At 53.7% G+C, this 16000-nt stretch overlaps 1 protein-coding gene across 2 annotated transcripts in view; it reads right to left on the bottom strand.

Annotated features, from left to right (window-relative positions):
* Positions 1 to 216: 216 nt before the first annotated feature.
* The window catches only part of TRIM8 (tripartite motif containing 8), a 30083-nt gene continuing 14299 nt past the window's right edge, over positions 217 to 16000 (bottom strand). For both annotated transcript variants that reach the window (XM_039709182.1, XM_039709183.1), the window contains 5 exons: positions 4434 to 4529; positions 3536 to 3769; positions 3137 to 3168; positions 2466 to 2581; positions 217 to 1764 (listed from right to left, as the gene is read on the bottom strand). In XM_039709182.1, the coding sequence (XP_039565116.1) occupies positions 1157 to 1764; positions 2466 to 2581; positions 3137 to 3168; positions 3536 to 3769; positions 4434 to 4529 (1086 nt within the window). In that variant the 3' untranslated portion in view covers positions 217 to 1156. The remainder of the gene's footprint in view (positions 1765 to 2465; positions 2582 to 3136; positions 3169 to 3535; positions 3770 to 4433; positions 4530 to 16000) is intronic.

Genomic DNA, 16000 nt, shown 5'->3' with positions numbered 1-16000 from the left:
GTGCAGAGCCACATCTCCAGCACACCTTCCCACGGGGCTGGACGCGGGATGGGCGCTGCTGGGGACCCTGCCCGCATCTGGGACCCTGTGCCACCCCATGGCCGAGCTGCTCCCTCCCGAACAGCCCCTCTGGAAAGCCCGGGCCCTGCGGAACCGGGAGCGTTTCCTGCCCAGCGCAGGTTGGAGCCAGGGGAAGAGCTGCAGCAGAGCGAGGCATTTGCACTAAGTGATCACATTTATTTGAATATTTTGCGTGTGTGTGTGTGTGTGTGTGTGTGTGTCTAAAATCGGTTACAGAATAAATACCTGTGCCTTATAGCAGGAAGTCCACTTTTTTTTATACAAAGTGCTTGTTACAGGAAGTTGCATCAGCGATATGCAGGAGGGGAGGGTGTTTCAGTCACACTTCCCCTCCTGAAAACTAGAACAGATTTTTTTTTATTTATTTATTTGTGGTTTTTTGTAAAGTTTCTTTTCCCTTTTTTTTTTTTGTGCATTAAATTTCCTGCCATTGTGTATTTACAAATCTCTGAAAGAAGGAAAAAAAATGCCAATATGCATGAGAAGTGGCCTTGTAACACAAAAAAAAAAATCAGCCTTTAAAAAAAAAGTAACAAACCCAAAATCTACAAGTGTCATTTCATACTGAATCAATGATAGATTTTTTCTTTTTTTTTTCTTTTTAAAAAGGGAAAGAAAGGGGTGGGGAAAGGGGAAAAACTGAACCAAACCAGAAAAAAAATGAACTCGGAGAAATAGAGAAGGTGCCATTGTCCCTTCTGAAGTTTTCCAAAGGCAGAGAGGAGCGAGGAAGAGCAGAACGCACAGACCCAGATGTCCGACTGAAATCCCCATCAATTTCTTCTCGGTAATTTCTCCCTCGTGTTTACCCAGCGAGGGGCAGGAAGGACTTCCAAAATTAAATTAAAAAAAGGCAATAAAATGAAAAAAAATATTTCATTTTCAAAGGATTAAAAAAAAAAAAAAAAAAAAGGAGATATGATAGAACAACCCTCCCCAAAATCCTGGAGGGGCGTGAGGCAGGGAAAACATTGGGTTTGATTTAAAATGGGGGGAGGGGGAAAAGAAAAGCCAAACCAAAGCAGACTTTTCTCTCTGAACACGTCATCGAGCGGGACTCCGCAGAGTGTGACGGTTAACTGGTGACGTAGTGTTTGGCCGACGGCTGGCCGTAGACCCTATAGAAATCCTGCCGCCCGTGCTGCTGGGATGCGTCAATCCATTCCCTCACGGCAAGTCCCGGGAGCGACTGGGGCACGGCAGGGGCGGGCGGCAGCGGGTGGGAGTACTCCTGCGACGAGACTGTCCAGGGGAAGTGCCCCGAGCGCGGGTAGGGCTGGTGCCCGCTGTGGTTGGACACCGAGGAACAGTAACAGTTATCCACGGAGCAGACGAGGATTTTGCGGCCGCCGTACTGGGAGAGCACGGACTGCTGAGATGACGTGGTGTTGGGGTAGTGAGATGGGTTGAAGACGGAGCCCGAGTGCACCGGCTGCGGGCCGCTAGGAAGTCCAACTATGTGCTGCGTGGAGCTACAAGGCACCATGGCTTGTGCGGACTGCCCCTCGCCAGCCGAAGCGCCCTGGCTCATGTACTGGCTCGCCACAGTCCCGGACGATGGCTCGAGGAAGCTGCCCTCGGGAAAGGCGGTGGAGTGCTTGCGCTTCTCCGCGCCGGAGTTGCTGACGGTGCAGGGGTACATGGGGATGCTCTGCAGGAAGGGGACGGGGGTGCTCAGAGGACCTGCGCAGGGGAACAGGACAGGGGCATTGTATTAAGCACAGCTCCGGGGTGCTCCGGCTGCTGATCCGAAGCTGCGGTGGAGCCCCAGGACCCACATTCCAGCCCCACGTGTGCAGAGGGTCCCCAGCCCGCCCCACCAGTGGCAAGCCATGCACACAGCCCTGTGCAGGTGGACTTGCAGATTCAGTTCTGGGCCCTTGGCAGCGGGCTCGGAGCAGCCCCGGGCACTGCTCTGCAAACAGCTCGTGAACACTGTCCCTTAACAGGAGCAGAGTGGGACAGCCTGGGGGATAAACACCAGATCCCCAAGGAGAGGACTGGGAAGCCTCCACAGGACGTGGTTTGCACCCAGGCATTGGCTGGGGGCTGTGGGGCCATGCCAGCCCTCGGCTATCCCTGCCCACATGCTGACCCCCATTTTTCCACTGACTTTCCCTGGCAATGGCCAAACCCCCAAAAGCTCTGTATTTCAGGGTTTTGTGTAACCCCAGAACACAGCCAATTCACAAGACAAGGAAAATGCCCTGGAAAGAGTCAGAAACTGGGTTTGTGACTCTCCCTGCTGACTGTAGAGGGGCTCCAAGGGGTCCCTGCCCCAAAGAGCTCTCCCCACCATTTTGTACTGGGATCTGCAGGCAGCCAGCTACGGATACAGGAGGTAGTGAGGTCCCATGCCCCTGCACCCCTCAGGTTTCACCCACCTTCCAGCAACTTCCTCAGCTGCTTCTCCTTCTTGGCGATCTCGTTCAGGAAGAGCTTGGAGTTGAGGTGGCCAATTTTGGGTGGGGGCAGGCTGCCACCTGTACAGTTCTGAGTCCTGTTGGGGATGGCAGGCAGAGAGGTGTGAGTTACAAGGTAGACTCAGGAGGGGCACAGCTCCTCCCTCCACACCCTCCTGGAGCCAAACCCCCTCCCCAGGGGAGAGGACAGAAGCAAGCTGGCTGTCTCTGGCAGGCAGGACCTTCCCATTTCCTTGAATGTCCCCTGCCAGGACACACCTCCTGCAGTCCATGTCCCCACTGCACGGCCTTCCCAGATCATCTCTGCTAGTGCTGCCTTTAACTCCCTGCCCTGCCTCTGCCAGTGGAGCTGGATGGAGCCCTGCACCCCAACCCGGCTGGTCCCATCCTCTGCTCTTCCACAAGCACAACACTGAGATTCCCCTAGCCCACACGGAGGACCTGATTCAGTGGCTACATGAGGGGATTTTTATCATCCTCCCAGAGAGAGAGGAAAGCTGAGCATGGCACATGCCTCTCCCAAACCCTGTAGCATCCCTGGCCCTGGTTTTCCTCTGGATATTGTGCTGCTGCCACCCCTGTGGACACAAACACACCCTTTTCCCCAAACACGGCTGTCCCGCTGCGCTTACCTGTCCATCAAGATTTTCACAGACTTGGTGTTCTAGAAGTGGAAGGAGAAGCTCTGGTCAGTAAGGCCAATCCCTGCCATGGTGGCCATGCCCCCTTTCAGTGTCAGCTTCCATGGCCCCCCAGGAGGGGACAGTCTTACCATGGGCACTGAGCCCCCTCTCCCCTGCATGGGCTGCTCAAGCCCCATCTCCAGCTGTGCCACCTCCTCCTTTGAGGCCAGCACTGAGCCTGCCTCACTTCTTGACTTCTTCCACTGCTCATCACTCTGGAGACATCAGCCAGCCCTGCTAATGTCACCATCCTGCTCCCCACCACACCCCACACATACCCAATTCTTCCCACACAACCAAACCTCTCCACAGCCCCTGTGCCACCCTGGCATGGGCAGCTTGTCTTACCTTCATGAAGTTGATGTCCTCAGTTTTGTCGAACATGACCTGGACAGAGCTGAGCAGCTTCTTGGCCTCCTGCATGCGCTCATTGAGGTGCAGAACCTGGGCCGCGTTCTCGTTGCAGAACTTGGCCTGGGCCTTGTCCAGGATCTCCATGGTCTTCCTCAAGTCCTCATCCAAGATCTGGTGCATCTTCTCGTACTGCAGGCGCACCTCATCCTTCAGCTGGTTCACCTTTTCCTGGGGAGAGGAGCAGGGTCAGGTCCTCTGTGCCTTTGATCTCTTCCTGGCTGTCCCAGGACACGTGGGTCCTTTCTCAGCAGTACAGAATGCAACCAGAAAGCTGCACCCCAGCTCTGCTCTCCTGCAACAACCAGACAGCTCAAACCCTGCTGTCATCTCCCACATGGGAGGATTTCTATGTGCCAGAGACCCAACAGGGACACTCGGAAGGTTTGATTGGTTCAGCAGATTCCTGGACTTACTGGGGCTCATCCTCAGCCCCACCCCAGGCTGGAGAAACTTCATGTTCCAGAGCCTTTCCCTGCATGCTCTGGGAGGCCAAGGGGTTTTAAGGACCACAAGCACTCCCTTCCTGAGAAAGGCTGTACTGAGCTGAGGACATGATGTGCCATCTGATATTTAAGGACAACCTTGTTCCTCACCTCCCAACTCAACCCAGGGCCCAAGAGGCTGCAGAGCAGCTCCAAACACTTTTTTTGTTCTCCCAAAGTGATGACTGATGACACTGAAATGGAGGTTGGAAGTCTGTCCAGCTACTCCTCCCCTGCATGCCTGCCTTCCTCCCTGCCCATCTGTCCCCTGTGTCCCACGAGCTTGTCCCCATAGTGCCATAGGGTGACAGTCCCCGGGACTGGCCGTGGCAGGGTGAAGCACTGGTTACCTCGACCAGCCTCTTGTCTGATTCCAGCTTGTAGAGCTGCTCCTCGATGTCCTGCTCCCGCTCCTCCAGGCGGTCCTGCTGCTTCATCAGCATCTTCTGCAGAGATGAGGGAAAGCAGCATCGTCAGAGCCCAGCGGCCGCATGTGCCAGCGAACATCAGTGCTGCCCACACTGCCTCTGCCCACATGGTTCAGGAGGGATGGTGCTTTTTCCCAGCAGGACGCCACTGCCAGGCTGAAAGCCCCCGTGTGGCTTGTGGAGCTGGAAACTTGGTTATCTCAGTGGCAGAAATGGCAGAGGGGCTGCGTGTGCCGGGCTGTGTTATTGGCTGGGCTGGGTCCCCGGGATGGGGGCAGCACCTCAGGAAACTTTCTGCAGCCTGGTCAGTGGGGCTGGGTCAGGGCCAAGCCCTGGGGGCTGTCGGGGGGCACCCAGAGAGGCTCATCCCCCATTTTGAGGCCCATTACCCATTGCCAGCAGGCTCCTGTGAGACATCACCACCTCCCTCGCGCTCCCGTACGCCACGCCAAATCCTTTCTCCCTTCCCTGCCTCCTTGACAAGCCCCAGAGCCAGTGTCAGCGTAATCTGGAGGGACAGAGTGAGGTGGAACGGAGCCTCCCCCGCCACACTGCCAGCCCCCAGCCCCACTCCTTGGGGCTGGGCCTGCGCCATCCACCAAATAACTGGGACAAAACCTTATCCCCAGCTATCAGCGCGAGCGCGTCGCTCCCACACGCCTGGAGAAATCCACTGCCCATGAGAGAAGGGCTCCATCCCTGTGAGCAGGAGCAGGGCTTCCCAAAACACCATCAAAATCAACTCCAAATATTCTCCCTTCTTGTTTACTGGGGGGAAAAGCCAGGACGCTGGCGGGGCGAGGAGAAGGGCTTCACCCAGCACGGAGATGCGGTGCTCGAGACTCAACGACGGGGGCGAGATGGAAAGAAACCGGCAGCAAGAATGAATTTCGAGGGGATTATTGCTATTATAAACCGCCACTCGGGAATTTATAATCAAGTAATTAATTCCTGGACGAGGCGGGAGGGGGAGGGTGGCAGAGGCGCTGCCGGGATTAATTGCATTGCAGGGAAAGGCTGTCACCTCCGACTCGATTCAGGAGCAGGAATGCGAAGCCTCCTCCCTCCTGTTGTTTTTCTTAAGGTCTCAGGCACCTCCAGCCTTACTGTGACTGGGTTCCTACCACTAATAATAACGAGGAGCTAAAAAAACCCAGCTTCCCACTCACAGCACACTCCACATGCATGCCCAGGATGCATGCGTGTGCACCCACCCAGGCACATGCAGACAGACACACAGACAGCACATCCACTGAAACAGGGCTGAGGGGCAGCCACAGCAACGCAGGCCCCCAGCCCACCGGGGGACATTTCCTGCACGTGTATACAGAAACACGGGCCTGCAGCATCCATGGGCATCACCGGAAGCATCCACACGGAGAAAGATTTGAGGCATGCATTAAAAATCTCCTTCTTTCATTGTAAAATGATTGGGTTTTGTGCTGCTGCAGCATCAGGAGGCTGCAGTCCACTCCCAGGTTTAACACAGTAGGCACTGAGCTCTGGAGAGTGAGTGCAACACTACTTGCCTGAACCTTGGAGAACCGAGGGTGCAGGCAGGAACTGTGTCCTAGGTCCTGTGCCAGTGGCCAGGCCTGAGTGTGGAGCTGCTGGGGGTTTCTCTAGGGGCTCAGACAGAGTTTTGGGTCCAGCACCAGGCAGAAATACGGAGCAGGTGGACAACAGTTGTATTGCACTAAACAGACAACAGCTCCATGCAGGTGGATTGAGAAGTGGCAGGCAACAAGCCTGCTCCTGAACTCTAAGGAAAGAGATTCCTTCCAATATCCCTGGCTGCAGGAGGCCAGCTGAATGTGGGAGTTGGGCAGGTTGTGCAGTGCAGGCTGAGCTGCTCACGCCCCATGATGGGCAGCCAAAGGACACAGCGAGCTTTGCATGAGCCCTTCCCTACACCTCCCTCCCTGCCACACACCCACAATCTCCACCACAGACAGCCAGACCCATCCCACACCAGCCCACCAGGAGGATGGCCACGTCTAGCCAGCCCCCAGGAGCAGCCCCATCCTCAGCCTGACTTCCCTGTCTGCCAGCTGGGACAAGAGTGGGTAAAAAACAGGATGGGATCCCTTGCTGGGCACAGAGGCCAAATCCCCATTCCACTGGGTTGTACCCATCAGGTATCTGACACACCCGAGGCAGCCACTGCCCTTGCCCCTGATGCTGCCAGGATGCTCTAGCAGGGGAAAGCAGGGTTTCCTATCAGGGCAGATGCCAGGCAGGCAGAGGCCACCCTGCCAACCCCACTGGTGTGAGGGACCCCCGAGGGAGGCACCGAACAGCCCCGGACATGCACGTACCATCGCCCTGCAGCTGCCGTGGCAGAGCTGCCAACCTTTGTGTTTTGTAACAAACCTCAGACTGCTCCACTCCAGGAATCATGCAATTATGGGAAATCACAAATATACGTAAAAACATCTGTAAAAATAACTTTTTGCATATATAAGTTAATTTAATGTCACCTCACAGCTGGAAAAAGTGACCAAAATCCAACCTAAAGCCATAGAAATCAGACAGAATAGAGGACATGCAGCACTTTCTTTAAACCTCATATTTGAGCCACTCTTTTTTTAGGGCGATTTAAAAACTGTACGTGCCTGGGATTGCAGTGGAATGGGAGGGCTTTTCACCCACGGCAACAAAACCTTAACAAGACACAAGGGTATGAACTACCCCTTCTGGCACCGAGGGGCAAAACCTCATTGTCTATGCAGCACAGACTAAATTCCTTAGGTATTTTGAAAAGGAAAATATATCCCTTCCCCTTCCATCCCCTCCCAAATCTGGCATTTCTGAAGTCATGAACTCCTCCTCCTCCAGGATCAGAATTTCTCGGGGTAATTTCTCATATTTCATGCATGACCTTGATGCTGGGAGAACCGAGGCTCCCTCTGTACAGGCACCCTTCCCAGGCTGTGTGCAACTCTGATCCCAGTTTGTCTTTTCCGAGACACGTCGCCGGTTTGCGAAACGCATACTAAAAATGCTTTTTATTCCAACACCAGCTGAGAGCGAATTCATCTCATTAATTAATAAATTAATCGGTGGCTGGGGTAAGTGGCTGGTCCACCATGACCCTGCAGGCCCCAGTGAGACTGGGCTAGTTCAAGGACACCAGCTTATTCTGCAGGAGATGAACATAATCTCCCCCCTGCTCGTGGAGAAAAATGAAGTGTGGGTACAAAAGGGCTGAGCCCATACAGGGAGCTTGCAAACACACTGTGGGCATCAGCTCTGCAAGGGAGCTGCACCACCAAAGGTGGAAGGACAAAGGAGGGGACATTATCATCCCTTCAGGAGTGAGGGTACACTCCTCCTGTGCAGGGAGAGGAAGGTGATTTCTGAGCAGCCATTGTGGCAAGTCAGAGGGGTTTGGGGTACCAAGGTCATTGGGACTGAAACACTGCTTGGAGGGACATCTCTGCAGGAAGCAAAGCAAGCACTGCAAAGTCTCGTTGCAGGGAGGATGCATGCAGCTGGTCCCCGTGGGACTGTGCTGGGGGAAGGCTTGCTGACCACTGCTATCCACAGCACATGCTGGGAGGAAACCACCACCAGGGAAACCACACCCTGCCTGCCTCACCCTGCCTGCACCTTGCTGCATGCCCTGGTCAGAGGGGCAGTAAGGTGCAGACTAAGCACTGACCCCAGCTCCCAGTGGCTGCCCCAGCGTGGGACACATCCACCCTGCCAGGCAGGGCATGGGGATATGTCTGCTGGGGGACAAGGCAGTTCCAAGGAACTTCTGCAACATTAAATGCCTGTGGCCACAAGACAGGAAGATCGTAATGAAGAGTTTAGCAGCTCTGATGATACAGGGCATCTGTGATTCTCATCCAAGAGCCACTGCATGGCTGCAGCACCACAAGCCTCAGATGTGTTACACACAAGGGTCCAGCTCGCCCAGCTGAGAAAACCTGCACTGTAAATGGGGCACTGGGGTGTAGGAAGGAGCTCACACCCACTCAAGACCTCCCAGGCAGGGAGAAATCTGTGGCAAGATATTTCCCCTGACTTGCCTTGGGCTGGTCTCAACACTGTCCTCTCCCAAAGGGCAGAGCTAAGCCTGTGGTCACTGCTGAGCCCACAATCACAGTGGATTATGGCCCTGCCCTGCCTCATCCCCTCTTTGCAGCCCCCAGAAGCCCATTGCCCTGGGGCCAGCATTAGGGCAGCAAAATCCCACAGCATGCCCCAGGTTTTGTGTTCTCTGAGGCTGGTCAGGGCCCTTGTGTGCCTCCCAGGGAGAGCTGGCAGGGGAGAGCCACTGGCACCCCTTCCCTGGGGGCTCGAGTGCTCACCAGCCCCTGCCCAGTTCCCAGCAGGATCAGGAAGGAGCCTGGCAGCTTCACCAGAGGCAGAGCTGTGCCCCATGACCTGCTGAGCTGCTGTGGTTTTAAACAAGAGCTGGAGCAGTGAAAAGCCTTACTGTGTTCACAGGGCAAATGGAGCCCATGCAGCTTCTCTTGATGTCTAATAGGCACTGTGCATCCTTCAGGGCCATTCACCTTGCAAGAGCAACCGAGTGCCCACACCCTGACCTGTGGGATGCTTGCAGGATGCTAATTCCCAATAAACTCTGCTGAAACTGTCTGTGGGTTTGGAGGGTACTACAGCAGGGCAGGTGGACAAACCACAGGAGCGCACAGCCCGCATTCCCGTAGGAAACTGGGGGAGCAGAGAGCCAGCCTGCCCCACAGAGCACCTTTAAGCACAGCTGGACAGCTGGCCCAGGACAGGCACACTCACTTCTCTGCCTCTCTCCTTCCTCCTCCTCTGCACCCAGGCCTTCCCTCGCCGCCAAATCCCAGCCATGGAGTGAATAAGGACATTGTTTGCAGTCACCGGAAAGCAAGAACGGAGGGAGCAGCTTGGAGCATGAGGGGCAGGAAGGGTGAGGAGGAGGAGGAAGGTGGAACCGGAGCGAGGAAGCTGCAAAGGGCAGATGCCTGTAGCGGGAATGGCTCCAGACACCTGCAGCTCAGCCCAGGGACCGGGATCAAGAGCCCCCATTGAGACACACGTCCCAGCACGTTGCTGGAGACGGGCCTGAAGTCACAGTGACTGAATTTTAATGCACCAAAAGCCCTGGACCAAGGAGGCGAGTGCAACCTTTGCCTCTCCAGGCCTCCCACACACAGGCTTCCCTCTCCCCAGCCCCGCTCCACTGTCAGCTGGACTATTTTCCGAGAAAAACCCATGTGATGAGCTATTTTCATCCCTCCTGAAAGTGTCACCCCACCTGCTAACATATCAGAACCCTGACACTGTGCACCTCTGGGGCACAGCATCCTACTGCCCTCAAAAACAAGATCTCAAATCATGAGATTACACACCATGCACTGCCACAGCCCAAACCCCTGGAGCATCCCTCCCACCCTGCTGTTGGCCTCCTGCTGACCAGACCCAGGCAAAAACAGCTCTTTCAAACTCCCCACAGCCCTCACAACACTCGCAGGAGGTTGATCCACTTCAAGAGGCAGGAAGGAAATGCTTTGTGCTTGGGGTTTCATCTTGCACACATTTACAGTAAGCACCAGGCAGAAGGGAAGGTCTCCAGCCGGAGCACGAGGTCCTGCCTCCCTGGCCAGCCCGGAGCACACACAGTGCTCCAGGCTTTGGCTTTTCTCACAGTGCTCCCTGTGCAGAGATCAGGCTGGTTTATCCTCAACAGGGGAAGGAAGAGGGGAGGGGAACTGCCTGAGATATTAATAGCTGTCCTTGCTAGGAAGGGATGGAAGTAGCAGCCATGCAGTGAACAGGCACCAAAGAGACCCCCTTTCCAGCACTGAGAGACCCCTGAGCACCCAGAGAGCTGGTGCTTTGTAGAAAAGGGCTGAAGGCCAAATAATCAGCTCCAGCTTGGGGGAAGAGGATGTACAGGTGCCTCTTGCAAGAGCAGCTCTCTACCCTATTCTCATGCTGCAGTGGGCGAGGATGCCTCCTGCTTGTCCACATCACCCTGTGAGATGCTGCCTGGTCTCTGAGCCTTCCCAGGAGAAGAAGCCATCAGGTTTAGACCCCTGTTCCATCTCCAGTGCTACCCCACAGGCACAGCCCCATGTCCCAGCTCCTGTGCCCACCCCAGCACAGGGCATCCCTCCAGCACAACTAGCACACAGCAGCTGGATGCTGCCATGGAGCCATGACTGTTTAGCAGAATCAGGTCGGGCCTGGCTCCTGGAGCATGCCAGGACAGCTGGCATGCCAGACCATATTTCTCTGCACATCCCTGTACCAGAGCAGCTCCTGGGCCACCAAAGGGCTGTGCTGGTGCAAGCAGCCTGGGACAGCTCTTTCCCATGTTTACACCTAGCAGAAAGGAAGAACTCGTTAATAAGAAGAAAATACAAGGCATTGTGTTGCATGGGGCCAGCAGCAGGAGGCCAGGAAATGGGGACTTATTGTCTGTCAGAAAGCAACCTTCAGGAGGATCTTGAGAATGCTAATTCACCTTCCTGGGCCTCTGTGCATCCCCCTGCTCATTGCAGCCACAGGAGTTACTTCATGCTGTGCCTCTCACACAAATGGAGGAACAAGGCTGGGGCTCTACTACAGTTTTTGGACCCCAACTTCAAGCCATGGCCCAGCTGCCACTGCTGTCAGTGTCCTTGGAGTAGGGATGAAGATTTGCTTCGAGAGGAAAAGGAGGATAAGGAAGATTAAGGAGCAGAGAGATAAGGCCAGTGCCTGGAGACACATCACCTCTGTAGCAGCAGCCCTGCAAGTCCTAGAGGAAGGAACTTTCCTCATACTGGGTGTCCAGTACGGGAGATGTAACCCTCAAAACAGAGGCTCCCTCCATGCAAAGAACAACTAGAGGCAGTGAAAGCAGGGCAAACTGCCTGTGCCAGACCTGGGGCTCAAGACTCACTCATAACATGTGCAGAAGAGGAAAAAAGGAGCTGGAAATGCACCAGGAAGATGAATACCAGGACAAAAAGCTAGTTTGCATGCCGAGCATGCAGCCAGGCGAGTCATGACTGATGCTGCTGGCTCCACAGGACAAAGATGAGCCTTGGTGATAGAATCACAGAATCATAAAATCATTAAGATTGGAAAACACTTCCAAGATCTTTGACTTCAACCTTTGACTGAACACCACTTGTCAACTAAACCATTAGCACTAATGGCCAGGTCCAGTCATTTCTTGAACACCTTCAGAGATAGTGACTCCACAACCTCCCTGGGCAGCCCATTCTAATGCTTCACCTTCCTTTCAGTGAAGAAATTCTTCCGGTTGCCCAACATGAATGCCCTCCATAGCACAGCTTGAGGCTTGTTCTCATCTTGTCGCTTGTTGTATGGGAGAAGAGGCCCATCCCTACGTCACTACACCCTCCTTTCAGGCAGTTGTGTAGAGTGATAAGGTCTCCCCTGAGCCTCCTTTTCTCCAGGCTAAACACCCCCAGCTCCCTCAGCCACTCCTCACAGGACTTGTGCTCCAGACCCTTCACCAGCTCTGCTGCCCTTCTGTGCTCCAGCACCTCAATATTGTTCTGGTAGTAAGGGGTCCAAAACTGAACATGGGGTACTGTGCTGAGTACAGGGAAATGATCACAGTCCTGGTCCTGCTGGCCACAGTACTGCTATACAAGCCAGGATGCCACTGGCTTCTTGGCCACCTGGGCAACTGCTAGCTCATCATCCCCAGGTCCTTTCTGCTGGGCAGCTTTCCAGTCACTCTGCCTCCCAGCCTGTAGCACTGTGTGGGGTTGTTGTGATCCAAGTGCAGGATCCAGCACTCCACTTTGTTGAACCTCATCCAAATGACCTTGGCCCATTGATTCAGTCTGTCCAGATCTCTCTATAGAGCTTCCCTAGTATTAAACAAGACTGGTCTCAAAACTGAGCCCTGGGGAGCCTCACTAGTGACCTGGCCAGTAGAGCCACTTTGTGCCCTGTACCTGCCAGGGGAGACAGCATCTCATCAGGGAAAATGCTGTGTGCCACACCGAGTCCCAATGCCACAGGACAGCAGATGCATTTGGGTGGTGCAGGAGCAAGATGGAAAGACCACCTCTGAGGGCTGGGGCTGCAGGCACGACCAGGCCCTCTGGGCAGCAAAGAACTCAAGAAATTTCTTTTTTGTCTGCTGGGAAGGGAGGGAGAAGAGATCCCCACCCAGGCCTGGGTGCAAACACAGGCAAACAGCCCACCCCAGCCAGCTTTTGGTGGGAGGACAGCACAGGCCACCTTTGCCTGGGAGTAAGGAGAGCTAGGAGGAGTCACAGGGCTCAGCTCTGTGTTTGTGAAGGACAAGGTGATCTTTGCCACCAGGGATGCAGGGGAGGAGCTCTTTTCCCCACCTCTTTCAGTTTTAGGGGGAAAATGCACATGTTTAGGGCTGCTTATAAATTGGTGCCAAAATTCATCCTGCTGCTAAGCTATCTCCAGCACAGGGCTCTGGCTGCAGGCCCTGGCACAAACCTGCCCTGCCCAGCAGCAAACATCCTTTGAGTAACCAGCTCAGGAGCACCAGCACTGGGAGACTGCAGGGAAAGTGGAGGGGTTTGTGACATCCAGAAGGTTTCAGACACCCAGACCCAAGTGCCTTGAGCAACTGTTTCCAGCCACTTGGGAGCTCAGACTGACACCAACACCTGGAGCACAACTGGTCCCCATGATCAGCGTTGCCTTGTGTTTCATCCCCACCATGCCAGAAAATAAAATCTGGGGCCTGTAACTGTATTGAGTGGGATTCACCAGATTTCACAGTTTTTCAGAGCCTAAAAGATCATGTAATAAGTCCTGCCCTTTCTGCCTTCAGCACACTCTGTGCTTGTGGTTTGTCAAATGCTTCAATCAATTTATATGGACATTAGGGGGGCCCTACAATCCTTTTCTCCCTCATGTCTGTTTTCATACATCTGCCCCTTCCCAACCACAGACACAGATAAAAAATTCATCCAGAAAAAAAAAGAGCAGTCTGTCTTTGGTGGGATCATCTCCCCCAGCTGGCTCTCAGAAGCGCTCTGCCAGCTCCAGTGGTGGCAGTCTGGGCAGCAAAGGGAGATCACTCAGTGCTGAAACTCAGCTGAATCACAAAGTCCTCACACAAGTCCTATTGCTCTGACATATCATTTCTCAGTTGCTCCTCCCACAACCCCCATAAAAAATTCAACAGGCTTTGGCAGCACCCCCAGTCCTGCCTGTCCCAGTCTCGTCTAGCTCTGTTGAATTCCAAGATCTTCCCAATGTGACAAAATCTCATGGTCTCAGCCAGTTGTCCCCAGACTGTGGCTGGGGGAATGGCTTGCCTTACAAAGGAGCCATCCTGCAAAGACCCATCCTATTGCTTGGCAGCAAACCTACCCCCATCTGCAAGCCCTGCAAAATTGAGAAACCCTCACTCCCCCTTCCAAATAAACATCTTGGATTCAAGATCCAGCTGGCCTGTGTGATCTCAGAGCCTTCTCCCTCCCTGCAGGGGTGAAACACAGCCAGCCTCTTCCACCCTTGCTCCCACTGCAGGCTGAGCAGCCTCTCCCCTGCCCAAAGACCTCCACTCTGCACTCACCAGGCTGAGTCCTGCCACGGGAAGCCCTGAGCTCTGAACAACAGCCTCTTTGCCTTCCCACCCCCGTGATTTCTAGTTTCTGCTCTGGAGGGAGCCTGGTGTGAGGATCTGGAAGCATAAACAGGTTTTATGGGGAGCTCAGATACCCCTGAGGGGCAGAGCAGCAGCAGCAATACCCACGTGTACCCATGTCCTGGCCATGAGACTTCTGGCAATGACCTGCAGCCATGTGCCCCATCAGTGTCTCATTTGGTGAGCCAAAGACAAGGGGTCCAGCTGCACAAGGCACCTCTCCAGACTCAGGCAGCACTAGAAAGAAAACCCTCCTTTGATTTAAACACCATGATTTTATTTTTTTCCTCCCAACTGATCTAGTTAAACTTCCAACCGCTCAAGGCTATTTTAATTTGTACTGGTAAGTTAAATCAACACAAACAAGGACAGAACAGGTTTATATGCACGTCTATTACTGGCCTGCACCAACTAAACTGCAGCTACATTTCTCCAGGCAGCTTTTTTTTTTCTCTAATAAAGATAAGGGGAACGTTTTTGTGCACCTCCAACTGACAAATGGAGCCTGAAAGTGAATTGGGAGTCAAAGCCTTGAGGAAAGTCAAGGTGACTTATGCACCAATAGGCTGGATTCAAAGAGCTTTGCAAAAATGCAGATCAACTAACAAGATTTATAAAACTCGTTAGGGGCTTAGAGGTCGCTTAATTCTCAAAGGTGCCAAGGAAAGTGCCTGACTCGCAGAAGGATGGATGGGGCTTACAGAGGTGGCTATCTCAACCTTTCAGTTGCTTCAAGAAAAGCGGACTCAATTTCTCTTGGAAATGAGGTTTTGACATGCCAAGATGTTTACTGTGAGCCTTGGCTCCTCCATCATTTACTTTAAAGAAAAAGAAACCAAGTCCTGTTGCTGCAGACAACTGTTAGAAACATCTACTGAAAGCCACAGCAGAATCTGCTGCTTCAGCTCACCAGCGCCAGACACCACCCAGAGGAGTATGAGACCAGATTCAGCACACAAGCTGGAAAAAACAGAAGCAGGGAGAAGACTTCGCACTTCTACAGCTCCCCAGTGCCTGGCATTTTGCAGGCTGGAAGCAGCCTGTCAGCACCTGTGGGCAGCCAAGGAAAGGTGCAGCAAGGCCATCCACCCCAGTGACCATGACCACAGTCTGCTGAACACCAAGGACCCTCCATTGCCTCCCTGTTGGGTTTTTTCTCTTACCAATTTTTTTTTTTTTTGGTGGGGTGGTTGTTGAGAATCTGAAAGCCCGGATTATAATCTTTATGAATCCCATAGTTAGATCGCGCTGAACAGCAGCCCAGCAATACCAGATGTTCAAACAAAGCTGCCAACCGACAGCTGTCTGCAGCTTGCAGCGTGTTTTTACTTTAAAATGCAAAATGATACCAATCTATATTAAAAGAGAGACGTTCAGAGCCTTGCGATAGCAGCTGAAGCCGCGGATATTGCTCTTTCACGCAGGGTGTGGCAGCAGAAGGAAATATCTCAAAAACTACTGCTTAAGCCACCCTCCCAGCCCCCCCAAATCCTGGCCTCTTTCCTAATGGGAAAGAGACTCACGTTACTGCCTGAGTGCCGTGAATGTACCAGTGCGTGTCCAAACAAGCCAGCAAAAAGAAAAATGCAGCATGAACAAACAGTGTCTAACGAAGGATGCCAAAACGAATCTGGGCGCTGCCCACACCTGGCTCTCAGCAGCATGGGGAGGACAAAGTGACACATGGGGGGATGGAGGGAACCAGTCCTGGGGTGGAGGGTGCAGCCCATCCTGCACCAGTGACCAAAGTGGGACAGGAAATGTCTCTCCTGGCAGCATAGCATTGCCAGTGGAAGCGTGGGATAGAGGGGCATCTTCCACTGCTCTGGCCCATATGCCCAGCATTTCACCTCAGCTTGTCTGTCCCACATCCCTCTAA

The sequence above is a fragment of the Passer montanus genome, unplaced genomic scaffold, assembly GCF_014805655.1.
Source record: "Passer montanus isolate IOZ18808 unplaced genomic scaffold, ASM1480565v1 scaffold21, whole genome shotgun sequence".
Classification (NCBI taxonomy): Eukaryota; Metazoa; Chordata; class Aves; order Passeriformes; family Passeridae; genus Passer; species Passer montanus.
This window is presented reverse-complemented; position numbering and strand designations above follow the sequence as displayed.